The sequence below is a fragment of the Scyliorhinus canicula genome, chromosome 2 (genome assembly GCF_902713615.1).
Source record: "Scyliorhinus canicula chromosome 2, sScyCan1.1, whole genome shotgun sequence".
Lineage (NCBI taxonomy): Eukaryota > Metazoa > Chordata > Chondrichthyes > Carcharhiniformes > Scyliorhinidae > Scyliorhinus > Scyliorhinus canicula.
Window position 1 is genome coordinate 46,592,841 of NC_052147.1, and position 23,909 is coordinate 46,616,749.

Below are 23,909 nucleotides of genomic sequence, written 5' to 3' on the forward strand. Positions count from 1 at the left end.
CCAAAGATGTGTGGATTCGGTGGATTAGCCATGCTAAATTGCCCCTTAGTGTTCAAAGATGTGCAGGTTAGGTGGGGTTAACGGGATAGGGCGGGGGAATGAGCCTAGGTAGGGTGTTCCTTCAGAGGGTTGGTGCAGACTCATTGGGTCAAGTGGCCTTCTTCTGCACTGTAGAGATTCTACAGATAAAAGTAGAGATGTTTTTGCTGCAGTCGCACAGGGCATTGGTAAGACCACATCTGAAGTAGTGTGTACTGTTCTAATCCTTATTTAAGAAAGGATATAAATGCGTTAGAAGCAGTTCAGAGAGGTTTCACTCGACTGATACCTGGGATGGTGATGGTTATCTTATGAATGGGACTGGTTGGATCTCTGCCCATTGGAGTTTAGAAGAATGAGAGGCGATCTTATTGAAATATATAAGATCCCGAGGGGATTTGATAGGGTGGATGCTGAAAAGATGTTTCCCCTTGTGGGGGAGACTAGAACTAAGAACACGGTTTAAAATTAAGTGGTCTCCCACTTAAGACAGAGATGAAAATAATTGTTTTCTCTCAGTGTGTCATGAGTCTCTGGAACTCTCTTTCCCAGGGAGCGGTGAAGCAGGGTCATCGAATATTTTTAAGGCAGAGGTAAATAGATTCTTGACTAATATGGAAATCAATGGTTATCGTGGGGCAGGAGGAATGAGAAGATGAGGCCACAATTCGATAAATCATGCTCTTACTGAATGGCAGAGCAGGCTGCCATTGGCCAAATGGCCTACTCCTTGTATTTATGTTGGTACTTTTTCTCATCAGTATTGAATAGTGGTTGGAAAATGAGATGCACTCAGGGAACTCCTGCACTACCTGCCTGTTCTGTTTAAAATGTTTGGTGGCCAGCACACTCTTGAGCTGCGGGTTGACTACATTAATAAACTTGCTATCAACGTAGCTCTCAGCTGCGTCACAGTGAGGACAGCTGCTGCTCAAGCGGTGTCACTTCCTGCACATATGGTTACCCAGGACACGGCATGTGTCATGGAGTTCCCACATTTTACAGGATGTGTACTCTTGTTTCCTTTATTTGTTACAAAACGTCACACTTTTCTATGTTTTGAATTCCATTTGCCAATGGTCTACCCAATGACCAAGCCTATGCGGGTTCCTGTGGATTACGGAACTCCGTTTATTGCCATCTGCAAACTTAGACACCAGGGGCATTATATTTTCATTTATGAATGGTTTGGGAGATGGAATAAATGGCAACAGCCGTGAAACTTAATTAACAAATTATTCCTTTATGATTTTCATATAGTTCACATTTAAGGATGTATTTCTGATGTAATTTGACTGCACTAGTGAGCATTAAAGTATAACCATTTCATAAGTCCTTGACTACTGTTTTGCCAGTTGAATTTGTAGTGTTGCACAGTTTTATAATTGGTGCCTGCTGTTGTATTATCTGCTGAAGTAATTCCCTGGTGTATCAATTACTTTACTGTAGCAAGTAGTAGCCTTGTTACAGATCATTTCATTTCTGATTTGTGTAGCCATGGTTCTGACATCGACTATAGTAAAAGTTTATGGTGTTTTCCTTGTGGGATTTGAAAAAAAAACCACTAAGTGCAACGATGGCTGCATGTCTAGTTAACAGCCTTGGGTGTGGCGAGGGCAGCAGCAGCTGTTTTATGCAGAAGCTGTAGTGTGAAAGTTCTTTTGAAACATTTAGGAGACCAATTCAATTGCAACTACTTCTATGTTTTATGGTATTACCCAAAATGTCATTTTTATTGAATAAAATGCATTGATAAAAAGCCTCAGGAACCTGAAACATTCCTCATTAAAAAAGCTGAACCAGAATTAATATTTTAATTTTAAAAACTACTCAATAAAAAAAAAAAGACAAAGCTTCACACTACAATAACAAAATAACTGACAGCAGTGAAGGGCAAAAATATAGCTAACATGAAAATCTAGTGTCATGAAGATGTGCTGTTTTCCAAATAATGATTTTTAATCCACCAAGTGGAAACATGGATTGAACGTTAAAAAAACCAGACTAAAGTGATTGGAACTCACAGCTAAGACGGCTACTTAATTTTCATTACTGTACATTCCAAGCCTTCCACGATGAAGATGGCATGTTTGCAAATGTCCATTAAAAGACAATGGCCCCAGAGAAATGTGAATGAACCATATTTTCTACTCCAAAAGTATGTCTGGAACAGAGTCAACATCTGGACAACATTCAGATACTTAGCTGGGTGGAGGCAAACCATCAATCCTAATCTCTTGAACAATGGACCCTGGCTAAGAGGGGGAACTCTAAGACCCAAATTAATCTGTAGTTTAAAACCACCTTGACGTTGAAAGTTGTAAAACCCCTGGATTGGGTGAAGCCAGCCAAGTCACAATAAATACTACAGACTGTGAATTCCTTTGAACCTTTATGGACTCTAATTTGGTCAACCTATCCTTCCCCACTCTGTAATCTGTATTTGTCAACTTTGAATTTGTGCGAATGTGCCTGAAAGACAGTGCATATTTTATTATTTTACTTAGATTTATATGATGTAAGTATAACAAAAGTTAACCTTGGTGTTAAATTCAAGGAAACCTGCCCTACTGGTTCTTTTATGATGATGTGGAGATGCCGCTGTTGGACTTGGGTGAGCACAGTAAGAAGTCTTACAACACCAGGTTAAAATCCAACAGGTTTGTTTTTGAATCACTAGCTTTCGGAGCACTGCTCCTTCCTCAGGTGAATGAAGAGGTGGGTTCCAGAAAAATATTTATCGACAAAGTCAAAGATGGAATACGATACTTTGAAAGCGAGTCTTTGCAGGTAATTAAGTCTACAGGTCCAGACGGAGCAACTGGAGAGACGGATAATTACAGGTTAAAGAGGTGTGAATTGTCTCAAGCCAGGACAGTTGGTAGGATTTTGCAAGCCCAGGCCAGATGGCGGGGGGGGGGTGTATGTAATGCACTGTCGCACGTCCGTTCATCGTGCGACAAGCGCCAGGCAGGAATGTTCCCTTCCAGTCGGAGAACACTTCAGCAGTCAAGGCCTCTGATCTTTGGGTAAGCGTTTCTCCAAGGCGGCCTTCAGGACGCGTGACATCGCAGAATCGCCAAGGAGAAGCTAGCCAAGTTCCGCACACATGAGTATAGCCTCAACCAGGACCTTGGATTCATGTCACATAACATTCAAAAGGACTTCACTGGCTGTAAAGCATTTTGGATGTTCTTGAGGTAATGAAGGCACAGTTTTAGTGCTGCTCGTCTCTTTACAAGGACTTTTTTTATCAAACAATGTGAACTGGCATTTAGACCAATAGGTTCCTTTATTGTCATTCTACCTTTACTATGATGTCAGAAAGAAAGAAAGGTTTGTAATTATATAACGCCTTTCAGAATGTCCTAGAGCATTTTTTGGCAGTGATGTACAGATGGGCAGTAACTACTCAAAAAAGTCACCATAGTCCCAAATGATCATAGGCTGCTTTCTCCTTTAAGGAGGAGCGCTGACGTGTGGTGATTTAATCTGAGGATCACCACACCTCTGGCGAGGGACAAGATTGAGAAAGCCTTCATGAATAACTCAGCCGGTATGGGAATTGAACCTGTGCTGTTGGTCTCGCTCTGCATCACAAACCAGCTGAGGAGCCAAGTGAGCTAAACTGGCAGTAGGCACTAGTGCAACGTTGAATGCTGTAATGAATCTAATGAGGTACATAAGCACAGGATCTGGGTTGATCCTGTGTGTGCAGCAGTGTGTGAGTGCCATGCTGTCAGCGGAGCAAACTCTCGGATGAGAAATTAAACTGAGGTCTTGTTCATTTACACTCACTCAGTTTAGTAAAGTCACTTACTCAAATTATACCTACATTTCGAGCAATCCATTTCTTTCAAATCAAAATATACTTAGAATTGGTAATAATATGCAATGATGAGTTACAATTCAGTTTTGATTTTATTGAAACAAATGTTGTTGCTTGTAAGCAACCAAGTGGGACAAATTCCCTCAAGTATCTTCTTGTGCAGTTTCCTCTTAACAGAGACTTACATAATGCACACAAGAGCAAGTGTACAACTATTAAAGCACGTAATAAAATAAAATTGGTATCTCATCAAGCCACTTGCCTCTACTCTGAACAATATAACCCATTATCATTCTTCTCTCGTCTGCACATGAGTGTATGTTCCTCTCTGAACATCAGGCTTTCACTGACAGAATACAAACAGAATAGCTGCTCCTAGATTTCCGACAATGTCAAACACTTGGTGAAATAAATCAAGGCAGTGCAGTCTGACTTGCCCAAAACTTTCTCTCCCTGCTAAACAGGAGAAATTAATTTCCTCACAAGACATTTAATGATACAGCCCAGCCCGAGACAGGGGACTGTCGGGACTCACGTGTACAAGTTATAGGTCATGGTAAACTAGATCTCAGTAACAGAAAAAAAAACTTTGCTTTAGCACTTAGATTCCCACTTTGTTACAAAGTAAACCACTATGGCATTGGTGGCAAAACAATTTAACAATCATACTTGCTGGATATGCAGTGAGTGGATTTGGAATTATCGGATGCTCTGACAGATTTGTATCGCAATCCTCCAGAAACTATGTTACAGCATTCAAAAAAATCTACAATTAAGTCCATAAAGATCGACCCATGCAGGCAGGTCATGGTGTTATCTAGAATGGTAGATTGTTCAGAAACAAACATGCGCCCTAATGCAATGAGAACACTTCAGCTGCACATCAGTGCAAGATTAACTCACCCATGCAACTTTTCAATCATGTAACCTACAAACGTCTCCTACAAAATGGTGAAAAACGCTGTAAATACAGAACCATATACAGAATTGCACATGTACTATGGCACTCAGCAGCTTGAGAACACTCCAGCAACCATTAGCTACAGCCTGTGAAATTCTGTCAATATAGATGAAGTACCTTATTCTTAAATTCTCCCCCTTACTTTATTTTTCCTGGAGACTCATGCTAAACATGGCATCCCTGATGGAGGCAACCCTCTGGTATAATACCAAGGAGATCTAATTTTTAAAAATGAACCATGTGACAAAAGGCTATTTGTTGTAATTAAACAGCTAAAACCTTTCCTTCATTAATCTAATGTTCCCACAAGCAGACAATTGGCAAGTTTCTGTGAATTGAGTTAGGAAAAAAAAAGTTAGCTATGAGGGATTTATATTTGTATTAGTAAAATATTTAAGTTTCAGTTGGTTTAATTTAATGTTCCTGTGCCTGGAAGCATAAAACCTGTAGTTAGATTCATGCTAGATAAAGGTGTTTGTATGTGTGGGGGTTGGGTGAGATCCAACAGGGTTTTCATTGTGCTCAGAAAGGGCTAGTGTAAAATGCATGTGAGTGTTGCTTAGCATCTGGAGGTGCTTGTAAGGCAAAAAGCTTTTAAGTCCTTGTGCATATTTAAGACTGAGAAAGATAGATTTGTGATCAGCAAGGGAATCAAGGGTTGTGGGGAAAGAATGGGAAGTGGACGTGAGGCAGTTCGGATCAGCCATTGAATGGTGGAGCAAGCTGGAGGGGCAGAATGGCCTACTCCTGTTGCTAATTCCTATGGCCTTATGGAGTGAACATCTTTTAACTCTGCAAGAAAGACTGGACAGGACAGGAGCCATAAAGAGGCAGGCTTCCTAAAGTATAAGTTGCAGTCCAGATAACCAGGGAATTGGGACAGAAGAATGTCCCAAGGGCAGCACGGTAGCATGGTGGTTTAAATGCTTCACAGCTCCAGGGTCCCAGGTTCGATTCCCGGCTGGGTCACTGTCTGTGCGGAGTCTGCACGTCTTCCCGTGTGTGCGTGGGTTTCCTCCGGGTGTTCCGGTTTCCTCCCACAGTCCAAAGATGTGCGAGTTAGGTGGATTGGCCATGCTAAATTGCCCGTAGTGTCCTAAAAATTAAGGTTAGGGGAGGTTGTTGGGTTACGGGTATAGGGTGGATACGTGGGTTTGAGTAGGGTGATCATTGCTCGGCACAACATCGAGGGCCGAAGGGCCTGTTCTGTGCTGTACTGTTCTATGTTCTAATGTCTGGGTCTGGAGTTAAGTGAACAGAGACCAATGCATTGTTCAGAAGAATTCAAGGAAGAGTAAACAATAAGTGTTCTGAGTTAAGGAGCCAATTGTAGTAACTAGATTTAAAGTGGGACAGTAGACTTCAGAGGTAGATGAAACATTTGGTGTAATTTTAATACTGCTTGGCGTCAAGAGTTAAAGCAATTATGAGAAGTTTGCACAACAGGCAAGACCAAGAAATCCTAAGGGTTTGGTGTTGAAAGGTGGAATGAAAGCTTTGTTTCAAAGTGTCATTTGTAAAACTTGTTACAATTATATAGAATGTTGGTTAGGCCACATTTGGAATACGGTGTCCAATTCTGGCCACCACACTACCAGAAAGACAGAGCCTTTGGAATGAGTACAGAAAAGGTTTACCAGGAAGTTGCCTGGAATGGAGGGTATTAGCTATGAGGAGAGATTTTTTTAAAATGGGATTGTTCTCCCTAGAGAGATGGAGGCTGAGAGGCGACCTGATAGAAGTTTATAAAATTATTAGGGGTATAGATAGGGTGAACAGTTGGAGGCTTTTTTCCAGGGCAGAAATAACAATTACAAGGGGGCACAAGTTCAAGGTGAGGGGGGGAAGGGTTCAGTGGAGATGTGCAGGGGAAGTTTTTACAGAGGGTGGTGGTGGCCTGGAATGCACTGCCAAGTGAGGTGGTTGAGGCAGATAGGTTAGCAACCTTTAAGACTTATCTGTCTTAAGGCATGTGAACAGATGGGGTATAGAAGGATACAGGCGGTTGATCTAGATAGGACATGTGATCAGCGCAGGCTTGGAGGGCCGATGGGCCTGTTCCTGTGCTGTATTGTTCTTTGTGGACTGGAATTTGGAATGTAAACCACCAAGTGAAAGCATCATCATAAGAATATTTTAAAGCGTGTTTTTGGGAGCGGAGTTTGGACATTCTCATGCGACAATCATCTGGGGGGGGGGGGATTCTGGGGGGAAAACCATAGACACTTTGGGTTCAGAGTGCAGTATGTATTTGACCACGGTCATCTTTGTGTTTAAGAGTGACTTTTTGTGTTAATGTCCATAAGTTATAGGAGTAGAATTAGGCCATCGAGTCTGCTCCACCATTTGATCATGACTGTTATGTTCCTCATTCCCATTCACCTGCCTTCTCACCATAACCCCTGCTTCCCTTTATTAATCAAGAATACCAGATTTGTGCTTGAGATGCTGTCACGTACAGGGCTACAGACCCAGTGCTGGAAAAGCGAAATTAGATAGAATAGTTATTTCTTAGAACATAAAAACTAGGATGAGCAGGCAATTTAGCGCCTCGAGTCTGCTCCATGGTTCAATACAATCATGGCTGATCTCTTCATGGCCTCAACTCCACGATCCTGCTCTTTCTCCGTAACCCTTCAAACCCATTGCTAATTAGAAATATGTCTAACCCCTGCTTAAATTTACTCTGTCCCAGCATCCACCCCACTCTCGGACACCGAATTCCACAGATTCACAACTCTTTGGGTGAAGTAGTTTCTCCTCATCTCGGTTTGAAATTTGCTACCCCTTATTCTTGTTCTAGAATGCCCCACAAGGGGACCCATCTACTTCAATTCTACTTTATCCACACCCTTTATCATCTTGTATACCTCAATTTTATCTCCACATGTTCTTCTAGAGAGTGTATAGGTCTAACCTGCTCAATCCCTCTTCATAAGACTAACCACTCATATTTGGAGCCAATCTATTGAACCACTTCTGAGTTGCCTCCAATGCCACTACATCTATCCTCAAATAAGGGGCCCAAAACTGTGCGCAATACTCCAGATGCAGTCTCACCAGTGCCTTGTACAGTTGCAACAACATTTCCTTACCTTTATACTCTATTCCTTTAGCTATAAATACTAACATTCCATTTACTTTCTTTATTACTGCTATACCTGCATGTTAGTTTTCTGCAACTTATGCATGAGGACACCCAGATCCCTCTGCACCAGAGCACCCCGAAGTATCTCCCTATTTAGACAACAAGTTGCCTTTCCATTTTTCTGACCAAAATGGATGACCTCACACTTATCCACATTAAACTCTATATGCCACATTTTGGCCCACTCACCTAAACTCCTTATATCCAGCTCCTCATTGCAACTTACTGTCTCACCTATTTTAGCGTAATCTGTAAATTTGCCTATTGAACCTTCTTTCCCTGTATCCAAGTTGCTCATAGGGATTGTAAATAGTTGGGGCCCAAGGACCGAACCCTTTGGCACTTCACTATTTGCATCTTGCCATCCAGAAAAAGATCCATTTATCTTGACTCTCAGTCTTCTGTCCCTCACCCAGTCTTCTATCCAAGCTAATAAATTACCCTTCACCCCATGCGAAAGTGTATTATGCGGCACCTTATCAAATCCCTTTTGGAAGTCCAGATATACTACCTCTACAGGATCCCCATTAGCCACTTGGCTTGTTATATCTTTGAAGAACTCTAGCAAATTAAGTCAAACGTGATTTGCCCTTCATAAAACCATGCTGACTCTGCTGGATTACATTTTGACTTTCCAAATGTCCTGATATTACTTACTTAATAATGGACTTCAACAATTTCCCAACAAGAGACGTTAAACTAATTGGTCTGTAATTTCCTACTGAGGGCATGGTAGCTTAAGGTGCACTTCATAATCCACGTCAATCTTTAAGTCAGTGTGAATTTATTAAGATTTGGGGGGGGGGGGGGGGGGGGGGGGGGGGGGGGGGGGGGGGGGGGGGGGGGGGGGGGGAGACCGTAAAGGAGAATTCCATTATAATCTAACATTTTCACGTTTAATAAATGTTTTTTCCTTGTTGTTAAAACTAATTAGTGTCCTGTGACTCCTGATAACTTTAATAACTTGGTGACATATTATGTGATTCAGTTAACCATTTGGCTAATCTCTATGGTGACCATTTTCTCACTGACACACAAATAAAATATAATGTAATACTTAATAAAATGAACAAAGTTGGACTCTAGATAAGAAATAACTATCTAACGTTCAAATTCACAAATTACCTTTATTTTATTACTTATTTTGCAACTTAACATCCACAGAAAACATGTATACTTATTCTTTGCAGTTTCTCACCAATTTGCAATATGAAGTTAGTGAACTGACAGCAAGAATGCTCACTATGTTTTATTGAACTCTGAAACCAATTTAATGATGTTAAAAGGAAGTAACAATGAAGAGAAAAAAGCCAGATTCTAAGGATGATTTTGAAGCAACATTTTCTTTATACGTCAGTATATAATTGTTTCATAGCATACATTCACATTTTAAGTATTCATATTTTAAAATGCTCTACATTATACAACTCAGGACTGGTACAACACAGCCACAGATATACAAGTAACTCCCCACCCCAACCAATCTAATTTCATGACTGAATTATTCACGTTCTCCCCGTGTCTGCGTGGGTTTCCTCTGGGTCCTCCGGTTTCCTCACATAGTCCAAAGATGTGTGGGTTAGGTGGATTGGCCATGCTAAATTGCTTGTAGTGTCCAAAAAGGTTAAGTGGGGGTTACTGGGTTATGGGGATAGGGTAGATACGTGGGCTTCAGTCGGGTACTTTTTGTAAGGGCCGGTGCAGACTCGATGGGCTGAATGGCCTCCTTCTGCACTGTAAATTCTATGATTCTGCTCTTTGATTTTTAAAAATGTTATGTTGTAGTCTAGTTCATTAGAGGACATGCTTTAATATCGCACACAAAGTACTTTCATCGAAGGAATATGTTAAAGTGAGATCTTCTAACAGAAGGAGTCACTGCTTCAAGCATGAATTCTTAAACCTTCACCTACAACTGACTGAAGAAAGGATGCCGTCAGGTAGGGTAAAATAATTCCTTACATGTCTGTTCTTTATAAAGCAGGGCTTGATGGAAGATATCAAGTTTGAAAAGAGTAGGCAGCAAAACAAGAAGAATCATAGAAACAGGACATTAAAAACAATATTTTAGACAGGAGTGAACTGCACATCACTTAGTTTCTGTAAATCCCAACAGTCTAAGATGCAGATTAATTATGTGTACGCTAAATGTTATGGTTTTACAAGCTAGGGAGTTCAAATAAGTACCTGTAAAGCCCTCGCTGGAACCAGAAGAACTGGTGACTAAGTACGTACAAGGTTTGGTCTTTACTGAATAACAGAGCAAAGCAACACCTGAATCTTTGCTTCAGATACATTATAATTAAATTGTTTGGACGAATTCAAACCATCAAGTACAATGACTGAGGAGCATTTCAAAGAATTTGTCCTATTTTATTTGAACTCCATCTACAGTTATTTGGTATTGCAATGAAATACAAACCTTTTCAAAAATGCCAACCCCCCCCCCCCCCAAGTACAACCACAATGGCAACTGCAGTTTGAAGTCATTGGGAAATATGACCATTTGAGTACTTTGAACACAAGTAATTTTCAAAGATATTAGCAATAATAGTAACAGTAAGTACTGGAAGATCCATGTAAAGCTACAGCAGAAGTAATTAGGATTGGAATAAGGAAGCACAGCTAGCTCAGAGGGTCAGGTTATGCAAGTGCCAACAAGTTAGGGTGACAAAGCACGCACAGAAACTTACTTCTTCCCAAAATGCTAGGAGAGATGATGTAGACGAGGAAGAAACAGAGCCCTTTGTGCAACAGATATGAGAAAAATACACTTAGTGAATTCCCTTTTGCAAATTCAAAAGTCAAGTCAGGAAATCATCTCTCGCAAAGAGATTGCTGCATTTGGGTATAACCAATTTTGATAAAAAGAAGATCTTTATGTCATTTAAAAAAAGACCAAATGCTTTAAATGTTCTTGAAAGAGGTCTGGAATTAGCATATGCAATGTCACAAAGTGTCCAACTAGTTTAATTTGTATTTAAAGTTCTAAAGGACCATAGCTTGAAAAATAGAGTGTGGACTGAATGAACTAGTCACAAAAATCAGCAAGTGCACTTTTTTTCTGCCTATCTAATTAGAATTTCCTTACTGAATCCTACTGCTTTTCAGCATGTATGGCTTTTCTCTAACTGTGGCAATTTTCTGTAAAAGATTGCAAAACATATTCCATGTAGATGTGGCAAGACTGTCTACTCCATGCAAATCCATTTTTCTGTCCTATTTTCCAGAATATATTATAATATCCACCCAGCTCAGCTAGAATGTACATACCACCACAGATAAAATATTCATGGGGGTTGAATTTATTACTCTATTGTGAGCACTTACTTTAAATCCCAAGTCATGTGGAATTGGAGAGGTGTTAAAGTAGTCAAAAATGGAATCCTGAAATCTGGAAGTTTGAGACCTTTAAAAGAAAAAGCAAAAATATGAAAAATTGCTTCCTTTAAAAAAAAAGCTAGCCATACAGATTGATTTAAAAAAAGTTCACATTTGTATTTACAGTTCATAGTAAAGTTGTTACATGCTGCAGATGTGACTAACCTTTTACTGTTCTGGTTCTGCTTTCCTCTAATTCTTTCTTTAAATTCTGTATCTCTTCTACAAACTGCTGATTCTTGGTATCTGCCTCCTTCAGTTTACTAGAATAAAATTTTCATGATAGAAACAGAATGCAGAACAGCAAGGTGAATTCAATCAACATAAATGTTTTCACATATAAGCAAAGAAATTTGTCAGGATTTTAACATTCAATATTTAACACTGGTTGCCAGTTACAAAAATCAGATGGAAATCTTGCATTTATATAGTGTCTTATGAGATCCCAATACACTGCATTAGCAAAGAATTGCTGCTTTTTGGGCATTTTGTGGGCAAACGCAGCAGCCAATTTCAATGCAGCAAGAATCCACAAATTCAGGAAAATTACGATCACCGGGGAAGTGCTATTCAGCAAATTGTTGAAACTATGGCAAAAATTCCATGGGTCTGAATGGACTTCAGCCTAAGGTCTTAAAAGAAGTGGCTAATGGGCAGTTAATTACATTTCCAGAAGACATTTGATTAAAGTGCCACATCAAAGGTTATTGCAGAAAATAAAAGCTCATGGTGTAGGGGGTAACATACTGCAAGGACTGAAGATTGACTAGCGAACAGGAAACACCGGAGTTGGAATAAACAGGTTGTTTTCTAGTTGGCAGAGTGTGATAATGGGGGCCTCAACATTTTACATTTTTATAAATGACAGGGGTGAAGGGACTGAAGCTCTTGTTGATAAATTTGCTGATGACACAAAGGTAGGTAGGAAGTAAATAGTGAAGAGGACGTAAGGAGGCTACAAAGGGACATTGATAGGTTAACCCGTGAGTGGATACTGTTCTGGCATACAGATTATAATGTGGGCAAATGTGAAATTCTCCATTTTGGTGGCAGGAATAAAATGATTATCCAAATGGTGAGAGATTGCAGAGGGATATGGGTGTCCTAATGCACAAATCACAAAAGGCTGCTATGTAGATACAGTAAGTAATTAGGAAAACAAATAGAACGTTTGTGTTTATTGTGAGGGAAGTTGATTCAAAAGTAGGGAGGTTATGTTTCAGTAGTCCAGGAAATTGGTGAGTATTGTGTACAGTATTGGTCTCCTTATTTAAGGAAAGATGTAAATGTGTTGGAAGCAGTTCAGGGAAGGTTTACTAGATTAATATCAGGAATGGGCAAGTTATCTTACTAGGAAAAGTTTGACATATTAGGCTTGTATCTACTAGACTTTAAAAAAGTAAGAGGTGAGTTGATCAAAACCTTTAAGAGCCCGAGGGGTACGGACAGGATGGATGCAGAGAGGAGGTTTCTGCTTGTCAGAAAATCGAGAACTAGGGGGTCACTGTTTAAATATTAGGGGTTGCTCATTTAAGACAGAAATTAAGAGAAATTCTTTCTCGGGGGTTCATGTGTTTGGCAAAGTCTTCCTCAAAAGGGCCGTGAAGCAGAGTTTTTCGATATTTTTAAGGCAGAGCTATATAGAGTTCTGATTAAGGAGGAGGTGAATGATTATCGCAATAGGCAGAAACATGGGGTTAGGTTACAATCAGATTAGCACAATCTACTTGAATAGTGGCGCAAGCTCGAGGGGCTGAGTTGCCTACTCATGTTCCTAACTTGCATGTTCGTATGACATTGGAACATAAACCAGTTAATTTGTCAATGGTTGTGCTGGTACATTTGAAGGATGGCACCTCTGCCAATGCTATATTACCTCAGGAGTGCAGTGTCATAAAGCTCCAGTCTCTCAAATCTAATGAATTTAATTTGTGTCTCATGGCTGTTTGCTTTCCAATTGGTCAAATTTAGTCAATCATGGAATTTACAGTGCAGGAGGCCATTCGGCCATCGAGTCCGCACCAGCCATGGGAAAGAGCACTGTACCTAATGTAGCTACCTGGGGTGGCCATGTCCCAATTCCAAAATGGATACTCGCAAAGAGTGCAGGAAAAAATGGACAGCACGAGAAAAACAAGCAGGTGCAAGGTTTCCTGTGGATTGGGACTTGCAGAACCCAGACAGAACTGAAACTACAAGCCATTAGCATAGTAATGAGCTATCTCCGGGGACAAAAAGAAACATTGAAACAATCGGTACCAGGACAGACTCCCCAGCACCAGTGGAGGCTAAAACAAAGGCAGGCCAATGGCCACCTAGAGCCCGCCCAACGATTGGGGAACGACCCCGTTATTGGAGAGAATCGATACAAACGATTGGGACATGGTCCAATTAATTGGGACCAAGTCCAGGGTCCACCCAGAAGGGCGCGAAACCCTGGGGGCTATAAAACAGAGTTCCCACAGTCAGTTCGCTCTCCTACTCCTCTTTGTCACCTTTGCCTTGGCCTTTGGCTCTCAGCGACGAGAGGCCCGCCAAGCACCAGCCAAGTAAGTCTAAGGTCAACGAACGCTACCAGATAGACGCTCCTAGCTACTATTCTATACCAGTTTGAAGCCAACAGTATCAGAACCAGACAACGGCCATTGTTCCTCTGATTGAGTGGGCACTCGAAGCTAAGTATAGGCTTTTAGTAGTAGTTGTAGTTTAGTGAGTAGAGTTTGTGCATGAGTAATAATTGACTGTGTGTGTAAATAAATGTGCATTGATTTCAAACTTACTAACTGGTGTATCGAGTCATTGATCAGTATTCGGTTTTGAACCTTGTGGTGGTATCAGAAAGATACCTGGCGACTCTTGAGCAAAGGTAATTAAAACAGAGCAAATTAAGGGAAAGCATAACGAGCAACACTAAGCCCACACCTCCGCCCTGTCCCCGTAACCCAGTAACCCCACCTAACCTTTTTGGACACACAGGGCAATTTAGCATGACCAATCAATCTAACCTGCACATCTTTGGACTGTGGGAGGAAACCGGAGCACCCGGAGGAAACCCATGCAGACACAGGGAGAACGTACAGACTCCGCACAGACAGTGACCCAAGCCGGGAATTGAACCTGGGACCCTGGAGCTCTGAAGCAACCATGCTAACTACTGTGCTACCATGCCACCCAACTTTAATTAGCTGGGTAAAATTTCTGGGTTTGGTCTGGAAACAGTTATGCCTTTGGTATTCTTAAAAAATATATAGAATGAATTTTTTAAAATGGGAGTAGGCCAAACAGTCCCTCTAGCCTGCACCAACAATTAATTAGATATGGCTGATGATCTTACTCAATTCCACTTTCTCATCCTGTCTGCACAGCCCCAAGTTCCCAACTGTACAAAAGTCTTGAATATACTCCATGATCTAGTCACCACAGCCTCTTATGTCTGATTCACAAACCTCTGAGTGAAGACATTGCTCCTCCCAATGATCTTAAATAGTTGATCCCTTTTGAGGCTATGTCCCCTAGTTCTAGGCTCTCCAGCAAAGGCAAGCAGTCTATTAGCATCTAACCTATCCAAACCCTCTTGGGATATGTGCAACTATGCTGTTAAGACTGCTGTGTGTCACTTACAGAAAGGAAAGGAAAGTTAGAGTGTGCATAGAGCAGATATTCACCACAAACATATCAGAGATGTGAAATTACAGTTACAAACAGAGACAATGGGTGGAATTTTCCCAATTCCGTCCCTCAAGGGCGGCAAGCTCCAACTGTAAACTGGTGGGTAGCTCTACAGCTGCATAGCTGAGTTTTTCAAGCAGATTTTCAGGCTCTCTGGGGGAAACAAAAGTGGGTGGGGTTTATACTGCCAGTCTGGCTAGGCCGAGCCGGGACCAGACATTGGGACGCCAACTTTAAAGGGCGCCCTGATTAGTATAGAAAGCAAACCCCACAGACATGGAGGATCCCCATCACAAGCATTACTGCTTCCTCCCCACCTCAACATCACCACACGCAGGCATCGGAGGAGCTCTTCCCATGCTGCTGCCACCCCCCCCCCCCACACTGCAGACATGGGGCAACCCACATTTTCTCCCCCCCATCTTGCAGATATCAGGGCAACCCCCTTTCTTCTCTTACCTTGGTGCCCCAGCGGAATCCCTCAACTGTTTCCTGTCGTCACATACCTGTTGTAAACCTCACTGACTTGTTGGGGGGGGGGGGGGGGGGGGGGGGGGGGGGGGGGGTACAGGAACATGGGGAGGGGAGGCTTTTGGAACAAAGGAAAATATTCTGAAATGCAACATCACTGCCAAGGGGGCAGGGCTAATTACAAAACAAGGTCCCATCAGCGAGAATTTTGTTTCCAACTCTCCTGAGATTTTGCGCATGTATCTCCGTTCTCGCCAACAGCGAATGCTCACACACATTTGCCACTAATATCTCAGTCACAATGTTTTCAGGTGCCAGTCCTGGTGAGGTGACATTTTAGCCCACTGCACTTGTGCCATTCCAATTCCAAATTGTAACTGTGAATCTCAAAGTATCCCCACCAACTTGCAATTCCTCCATTTGGAATGCTTAACCACAAAAACTGCAACTGTCTGTGCCGCAATGTTTTCAACATCTCAATGTAAAGAAATTTATCCCAACCTTTCTCTTCAATCTCAGGTGACAGTCTCCAATTGAAAATCTCGATTTACTAACTCCTCAGAAGAGTAAATTGCCTTTCCCCATTCACCCAATCAAATAGTCTATAATCTTAAATATATCTACTAAATTCCGCTTAACCTCTGCTCGAGTGGAAATAATCTCAGTACCGCAAACTTATTTTCAAAACAGCAATTTCTCATCCCTGGTATCAGTTGGACAAGCCTGCTATATGTTCTTTGACTAATTTCCTTTCTTTAGTGGGCAGACAGCACTCTTAATTAACCATGACCATGTAGAATTAGAGGGTTTGACAGGGTAGATGCCTGTTTCCCTTGGCAGGAAAGTATAGAAATAAGAGACATAGGATAAAAGATACACTGTCTAGAACGGATTAGAGAAGCAATTGCTTCAAAGAGTTGTGAATCACTGGAATTGTCTACCCCAGAGGGCCATAAAAGCTCAGTCCTTGAGCAAATTCAAGATGGAGATCAATAGATTTTTGTATGATAAGAGGAATGAGGGGTATGCAAATAGGATGGGAAGGGTGTGGCTGAGGTAAATCATCAGCCATGATTTTACTGAATGGTGGCGGACGCTGAAGGGGACTGCTTGGCCTATTCCTGCTTCTATTTTAAAATAAAGTTTCATATATCCCCATCAAATTAGCAGAAACATAATTATTTCAAGCCAAAAATGAGAAATTTAACTAAGTTGATTATTTAAAAGTTACTATGAAAGTTTAGGGTGAAAAACTTTTAAGCATGTGAAAATTCAAGTTGAAAACGCAACAGTTACAGGGAAGCGTGCAGAACTTTGGAGCTGTGTTTATTAATTCTTCAGATTTATGGAGACTAGAATAGTGAATGGTTAAAAATGGTTTCTGTTGAGGCCTGGTCAATTCTGTGAGCAAAGCCATGGGAAATGAACAGCGGTGCTCTTGAACAGACGCACCAAAATCTAGCATCAGGTCTAGTTTGATAATGAAAGTCATACCTCTCAAATGCCATGTTAGTGGCTTTCACTCTACTTAGCTCTTCCTGTACCAATTGCTTAGCACGTATTTCTGCTTCAAGAGCTGACTGTAGCTCTAACCTAGCCGACATATCCAACTTTGCGCTGCGTCTCACTTTCCACAGTGGATCCTACAAGAGTATAACAAAGGAAGTTAACATATCAGTTTGTCTGGAAAATATTAACAACTCGGTGGAGTTGAGTCCGGAAAGTATGAGGGAGCTGAAGTAACTTTTCTTCGAAACATCCTATGTTGATAATGATCTATACTGATAGTAATTAAAGATACTAATTTGGCTTTTCATATTATTAGGTCCAGTAAATTCTAAACTTTAATGGGGGCATTATCACTATTCCCTTCTTAAATACAGTAATAGCAGTTGTATATAACAATATATACTATGCTTTCATTACAAACACGCAAATATATATATATATATATATATATATTTTTAAAATTTAGAGTACCCCAATTAATTTTTTCCAATTAAGGGGCAATTTAACATGGCCAATCCACCTAGTCTGCACACCTTTGGGTTGAGGGGGCGAAACCCATGTAAACACGGGGAGAATGTGCAAACTCCATACGGACAGTGACCCACCGGGATCGAACCTGGGACCTCGTCGCCGTGAGGCAGCAGGACTAGCCCACTGTGCTGCCCTATCAAACACGAAAATATATTATAAATGAATCCTGCAGGGCCATTGACTGTAAGGCTCTCCAACAGTTAAATGTCAATGCACTTTCATATTTTGCTGAATTACGTTGTTATTCTAACACACAAACAAAATCAAAGCACATTGCCCACAGGTTGGAGATGACCGATAACTAAAATAAAACACCACCTTCTCCAGAAATATCTTATGCTGTCATGTATTTGTATCATTATTCAGGATTAAAGATTTAACAGGTAACTTTAACAATTACAGCCCAAAGCAATACATTGATATTGGAAAAATACTGGCTTCATGATTAAGTGCATCCATACATTAATTACAGGTAAAACTTTCCGAGAAAACTAACTTCATTGTGAGATTATTCACCTATAAATGATGCTGTGGCTTAGATTGTAAATGAATATTTCTAATGTAGATTACATCCATTCATTTATTCCAAAACTAACATTCTTTCTTCAACAAAAACAAAGAAAAAGATTATGTTTAGGATTCAGTTAAACCAGAGTAAATGATTATTACAATCATACCAGTGTTCTTGAACCAAGACTAGAATTGCGCAGTGATTCTAGTTCTTCTGTCATCTTGGATGCCAAAGCCTGTAAGTATCCTCTTGCATCCTTCTCATCACTTACCCTAACAAAAAAAAGTTTCCTTGTTATATAATGATTTAACTGCACAAAGAATACAAGGTAACCTACAAATACTAGAGGAAACGCAGTCACATAAATGACCACAACAGTGGCTATGAAACAGTTTTATATTCAAAGGAATACCAATACATACCACTGTATAATCTCTGCAATTTGAGCTTCCCAGTGAGCCACTGATTCTTTTCTGGCTGCAAGGTCTTGCAATTCATCTTCAAGTCGTCTTTTCTGTGTCGTAAGCTTGTCCACAAATGTACACATCTGAAAATCAAAAAGTGTAACTTTTAAGTTGGGAATACACAACTATTTTCCAAGCGAATAGTTTGCAAAAACTCCATGTGCACAAATAGAATTTTATCATAAAAATTAATTGAACCAACCATTATCTGATTCCAGTAAAAACTCAAATCATCATAAAAACTAAATTAGATTAAATGCTTTATATTCGGCAAGCCCATGCGAGTTGGTAACGAGTTAGACTATATTTTTTTGAAAATATATAAATGTCTCATCCTGTCATTTTCTGAACTCCATGCATGTACACTTCCCAGCAGATATTACTAACAACAATCAGGAGGGAGAACCGAGACTGATTTTCTTATTGCGCATCTAGAATCATCGAGATCAAATGTAGTGCCCAATACAGTACAGATGAAAGATAATCGACCTGAAATGTTGGGTAGAATTTAGTTCTTGCGATGGGGTTCCCCCCACACTAGCTGAGGAATCACTACAAGACCGGTGTCACTTCTGTCTGGGAGGGTCAATGCTATTTTGTAATTAACTGGCCAGCGTCAGGCATCACGCTGGGTTAAATCCCCAGCAAGGTGGAAACCCTGACCCCAAGAGCTGCTGGCCAGCAGATGCTGGCATCTCTCCTTTTGCAGCAGTGCCAGTGGAAGCAGTGACTGCTGCGGGCAATGCTCTGAGGTTTCCATCAGAGGTCACTACTGGCTCCCTGGAGACAGGTGAATGGTTCAGGAAGGGAGCGGGAGCGTGTCACCGGCAAAAGAGGTGGGGGTGATAGGTTGACTTTCAGTGGCTCCTCGTCTCTCCCTAGATGCAGGGTCCTTTGATCAGAGACCCATCATAACACTTAGTCTCCATTAAATCCCAGTGGGTTCAACGTTGATTGGCTTTAAATGATTCATTGATGAGCTTAACTGGCAACAATTTTGTTCTTATTATGCTTAAAAAGTAGTTGCCAAAAGTAGAGCTTAAAAATGTAGCGTTTTGTTTAAAACCCTTCGGAAAAATGTTCAGCTAAATATTTAACATAATAGTCCAGCACCAAGCGATGGGACAAGACTGCAGGTGCATGATAATAGAAATGTCAGTTATTCCAGATAACTTGTATCCAGTACACATTGTATACACTGTAAACACAACAATATTTATTTCATCTGTGATATTGAAATTCTACAACTGAATAAAAAGTTAATTGATCTTAATTGGATTAGATATTGGGCTGGATTCTACGGTCCCCCAGCCACACGCGTTTCTCGGCGGCGAGCTGTTCACTGGCGGCAGGATTCCCTCTACCCACCGTTTGGGAATTCCCATTAAAGCCATCCCACTTTGCCAGGAAAACCACGGGCGGGGATGTGCTGACAATGGGAACAGAGAATCCCAATGGTCGGAGAATTCCTGCCCATATCTTTTGACTAATTCCTTAATATGAGCCCCATCTTCGAGCTGCCATAATTCTTCTTCAAAGTTGTAGTTACGAATCCAGATGACATCAACTGACTCTGCCAGTCAATAAAAATGGGTCAGCCGCAATGTGCAGAAACCTATCATGTTACTGATACTTTTTTGATATTTCATTTATTTCATAATAAAAAATGACACTATTACAACCCAAAAGAATTCCAATACAAATCTGGTCTTACAAATGTTTGCATCCATCATACTTTACATTAAAAATGAATGCATGGGTAATTGCATAGATGTTTGCTATGAACAATTCCCTGAATAGAACCTAAAAAACAGCATAAGTCTTGGATACAGGATGATAATATTACTGAAATAAATATCAAGTGAAGAGACTTACTCGATCGTTTTCAACTGAAAATTTCTTGTTCTCCTCAATGAGCATGTTTCGCTCACATTCATACTTCTTTTTCAGTTCACCCAGAGTTTCCTCCATCTCATTGTGCCTGTACATAAGAAAATAGATATATTCAACATGCTTTTCAAATTGCGTTACAAATTGGCAATTGATTTGTTCAGTTATACATAATGTGGGTCTTTTTCTGATGCAGCATCAGTGACAGTCTATATAGATAATGGTCTGCAAAAGGCAGCGAGTGCAGAAATCTAAACCTAGGGCGAAATAGGCAAGGTTCTTACCTATCAGAACTATATCGAAGGCTCAGGCAGAAAATAGATGAATCATTCACAGCTTCACTACTTATTTTATAGTATCGTTATTGCATATGTTAAGCAGAATGGAAAAAGAGGCTTATGGTTCAAAACACATAACAATTTAATAGCGGCAGTGTAGCTTTTTATAATCCTAAAATCATTGCTCTTAATACTTGGCAGGAATATCAAGTAATTGAATTTCTCAAAAAAAAATCATGTTCACAGACAGATTAGGAATGAAATACATCTGAAGGCTCGATAGTAAATTTAACCTAAAACATTTGCAGACTCAATATCTAGTATATCTTATTACACTAAATTAGTTTTTGTTCAATGGATTTTTGAATATTATCAAACTAAGAATGTTTTACTGGAAATTAAGAGTCAACTGGGTTTGAACTTTGATATTAAAAGATTAAATGTTGTTAGTAATGGCTGAAAAATAGGACATAGCAGATTTCTTCACAATTACAGCTTCAAATTTTAAATGAATATTTTGTTGACTGAGTTGTCTGAAGGACTGCATAAATGTTCCATAGTTTTTGCATTAATACATAGGGCAAGAAGCAATATTTCCATTTTTTTTTAAAGATAGCTGAACATTTCATAGAATCATAGATATTACAGCGCAGGAGGCCATTTGGCCCATTGGCTCACTTGGTGGAGAGATCAATGACCAGGGAACATAGATTTAAGGTAAGAGGCACGAGTTTAAAGGGGTGTGAGGAAAAACTTTTTCACCCAGAGGGCGGTAGGAGACTGGAACCCGCTGCCTGAGGGTGGTGGAGACAGAGACCCTCATAACATTTAAGAAGTATTTAGATGTGCATTTGCCCTTGGAAAGAGCACACCACCCAAGCCCACACCTCCACCCCATGCCTGCATTCAGAAACTCCATCCAACCTTTTTGGACACTCAGGGGCAATTTAGCATTTCCAATCCACCTAACCTGCACATCTTTGGACTGTGGGAGGGAACCAGGGCACCTGGAGGAAACCCACGCCGACACTGGAAGAACGTGCAGACTCCGCACAGACAGTGACCCAAGCCGGGAATCGAACCTGGGACCCTGGAGCTGTGAAGCAACAGTACTAAACACTGTGCTATCGTGCCGCCCATATTTAAGCCTAAATTTCATACCAGTACACAATTATATTTTAGTCTTCCCTGTAGATGAGAGAAATGCATTTTACGTCGTCTACCTGGACTTAGCAAGGCTTTTGATAAGGTCCCTCACAGGAGACTGATAGCAAAGGCCCATGGGATCCACGGAAATTTGTCAAATTGGATCCAGAATCGGCTGAGTGGCAGGAAGCAGAGGGTGATGGTCGAGGGGTGTTTTTTTGACTGGAAGCCTGTGTCCAATGGGTCCCACAGAGATCAGTGTTAGGGCCCTTGCTGTTTGTAGTTTACATAAATGATCGAGACATAATTGTAGGTGGGTTGATCAGTAAGTTTGTGGTTGATACGTAAATTGGTGGGGTGGTAAATAATGAGGAGGACAGCTTTAAGAGTACAGGAGGGTAGGAGACGGGCTGGTCAGATGGCTGATCAGTGGCAAATGGAATTAAATCTGGATAAGTGTGAGGTGACGCACTTGGGCAGGACAAACATGGCAAGGGGATACATGATGAACAGCAGGACCATGGAGAGCAACGAGGATCAGAGGGACCTTGGTGTGCATGAACACTTAAGGTAGCAGAGCAGATGGATACAGTGGTTGAGAAGATATATGGTGCACTTGCCTTTATTAGCTGAGGCATAGAGTTTAAGAGCAGGGAAGTTATGCTGGAACTGTATAAAACGTTGGTTAGGCCACAGCTAGAGTATTGCGTGCAGTTCTAGAATGCAAATTATAGGAGGACTATGATAACACTTGAAAGTGTGCAGAGGAGATTTACCAGGATGTTGCCTGGGCTGGAATGTTTCAGCCATGAAGAGAGATTGGATAATAATAATAATCGCTTATTGTCACAAGTAGGCTTCAATGAAGTTACTGTGAAAAGCCCCTAGTCGCCATATTCCGGCACCTATTCAGGCAGGCCGGTACGGGAATTGAACCCGTGCTGCTGGCCTTGTTCTGCAGTACAAGTGAACTGTTTAGCCCACTGTGCTAAACCAGCCCTAATAGATAGACTGGGGTTGTTCTTCTTGGAGCAGAGGAGACTGAGGGGGACATGATTGAGATTACAAAATTATGAGAGTCATAGATAGAGCGGACAGGAATAAAACCTTCCTCTTGGTGGAGAGATCAATGACCAGGGAACATAGATTTAAGGTAAGAGGCATGAGTTTAAAGGGGTGTGAGCAAAAACTTTTTCACCCAGAGGTCGGTAGGAGTCTGGAACCCGCTGCCTGAGAGGGTGGTGGAGACGGAGACCCTCATAACATTTAAGAAGTATTTAGATGTGCATTTGCAATGCCAAGGCACACATAGCTACGGGTCAAGTGCTAGTAAATGAAATTAGAATAGTTAAGTGGTTATTTTTGACAAGCACAGATGCGATGGGCCCTAGGGCCGTTTTTGGGCTGCAGACCTCAATGACTCCTTTAGAGCTACAGAATGTACTTGGTATGCAACAAAAATATTGAAAATATATAAATGAACATAAATAACAGAGCAACATGCCTGCATTAAACAAATACAGGAGAATATTCTGGTGAAAAGCAGAGTTGTACATGTCTAACTGCGTGGAAGCAACTATCAGACAAAGTCAAATAATGTCATGATTAACAACAAAACTCTTTAACTGTTTATTAAAATAAGGTCATGCCTTGAGATCAGTTATTTTCGCCTCCTTCCTGAGGGGCTGGTTTAGCTGGCTTGTAATGCAGAACAAGGCAGCAGCGTGGGTACCGGCCTCCCTGAACAGGCGCCAGAAGGTGGCGACGAGGGGTGTTTCACAGTAACTTCATTAAAGCCTACTTGTGACAATAAGTGATTATATTATATTATCTCTCAAATTGTGCCGATGTCCTACTGCTCTCCCTTCCTTGCTGTGGAAAAGCACCTGACCAGTGTTCTTGCCCATAACGACGCAAGAGATTGGGAATATACTGTGTGGATTCAAATGAGCCACCATTTCATGATGCAGCAGTTTGTGGTTCTACTAAGATCAGTCTTATCGAGGTTGTTTTCTAAGTGAGCTTTTCCCCTATTCTCCAGAAGATTATTTTTCAAGCTTCACACATTGTTTTGCATTGGTG

The 23,909-nt window shown here is 40.9% G+C and overlaps 1 protein-coding gene across 1 annotated transcript in view; it reads right to left on the minus strand.

The window, feature by feature from the left end:
* Positions 1-23,909, minus strand: part of cdc42bpb (CDC42 binding protein kinase beta (DMPK-like)) — a 202,048-nt gene that overhangs the window by 29,053 nt on the left and 149,086 nt on the right. The window contains 9 exon segments of the mRNA XM_038777355.1: positions 9,940-9,963; positions 10,671-10,721; positions 11,308-11,366; positions 11,369-11,386; positions 11,524-11,621; positions 16,993-17,141; positions 18,216-18,321; positions 18,472-18,596; positions 20,389-20,494. Of these exon segments, the coding sequence (XP_038633283.1) occupies positions 9,940-9,963; positions 10,671-10,721; positions 11,308-11,366; positions 11,369-11,386; positions 11,524-11,621; positions 16,993-17,141; positions 18,216-18,321; positions 18,472-18,596; positions 20,389-20,494 (736 nt within the window).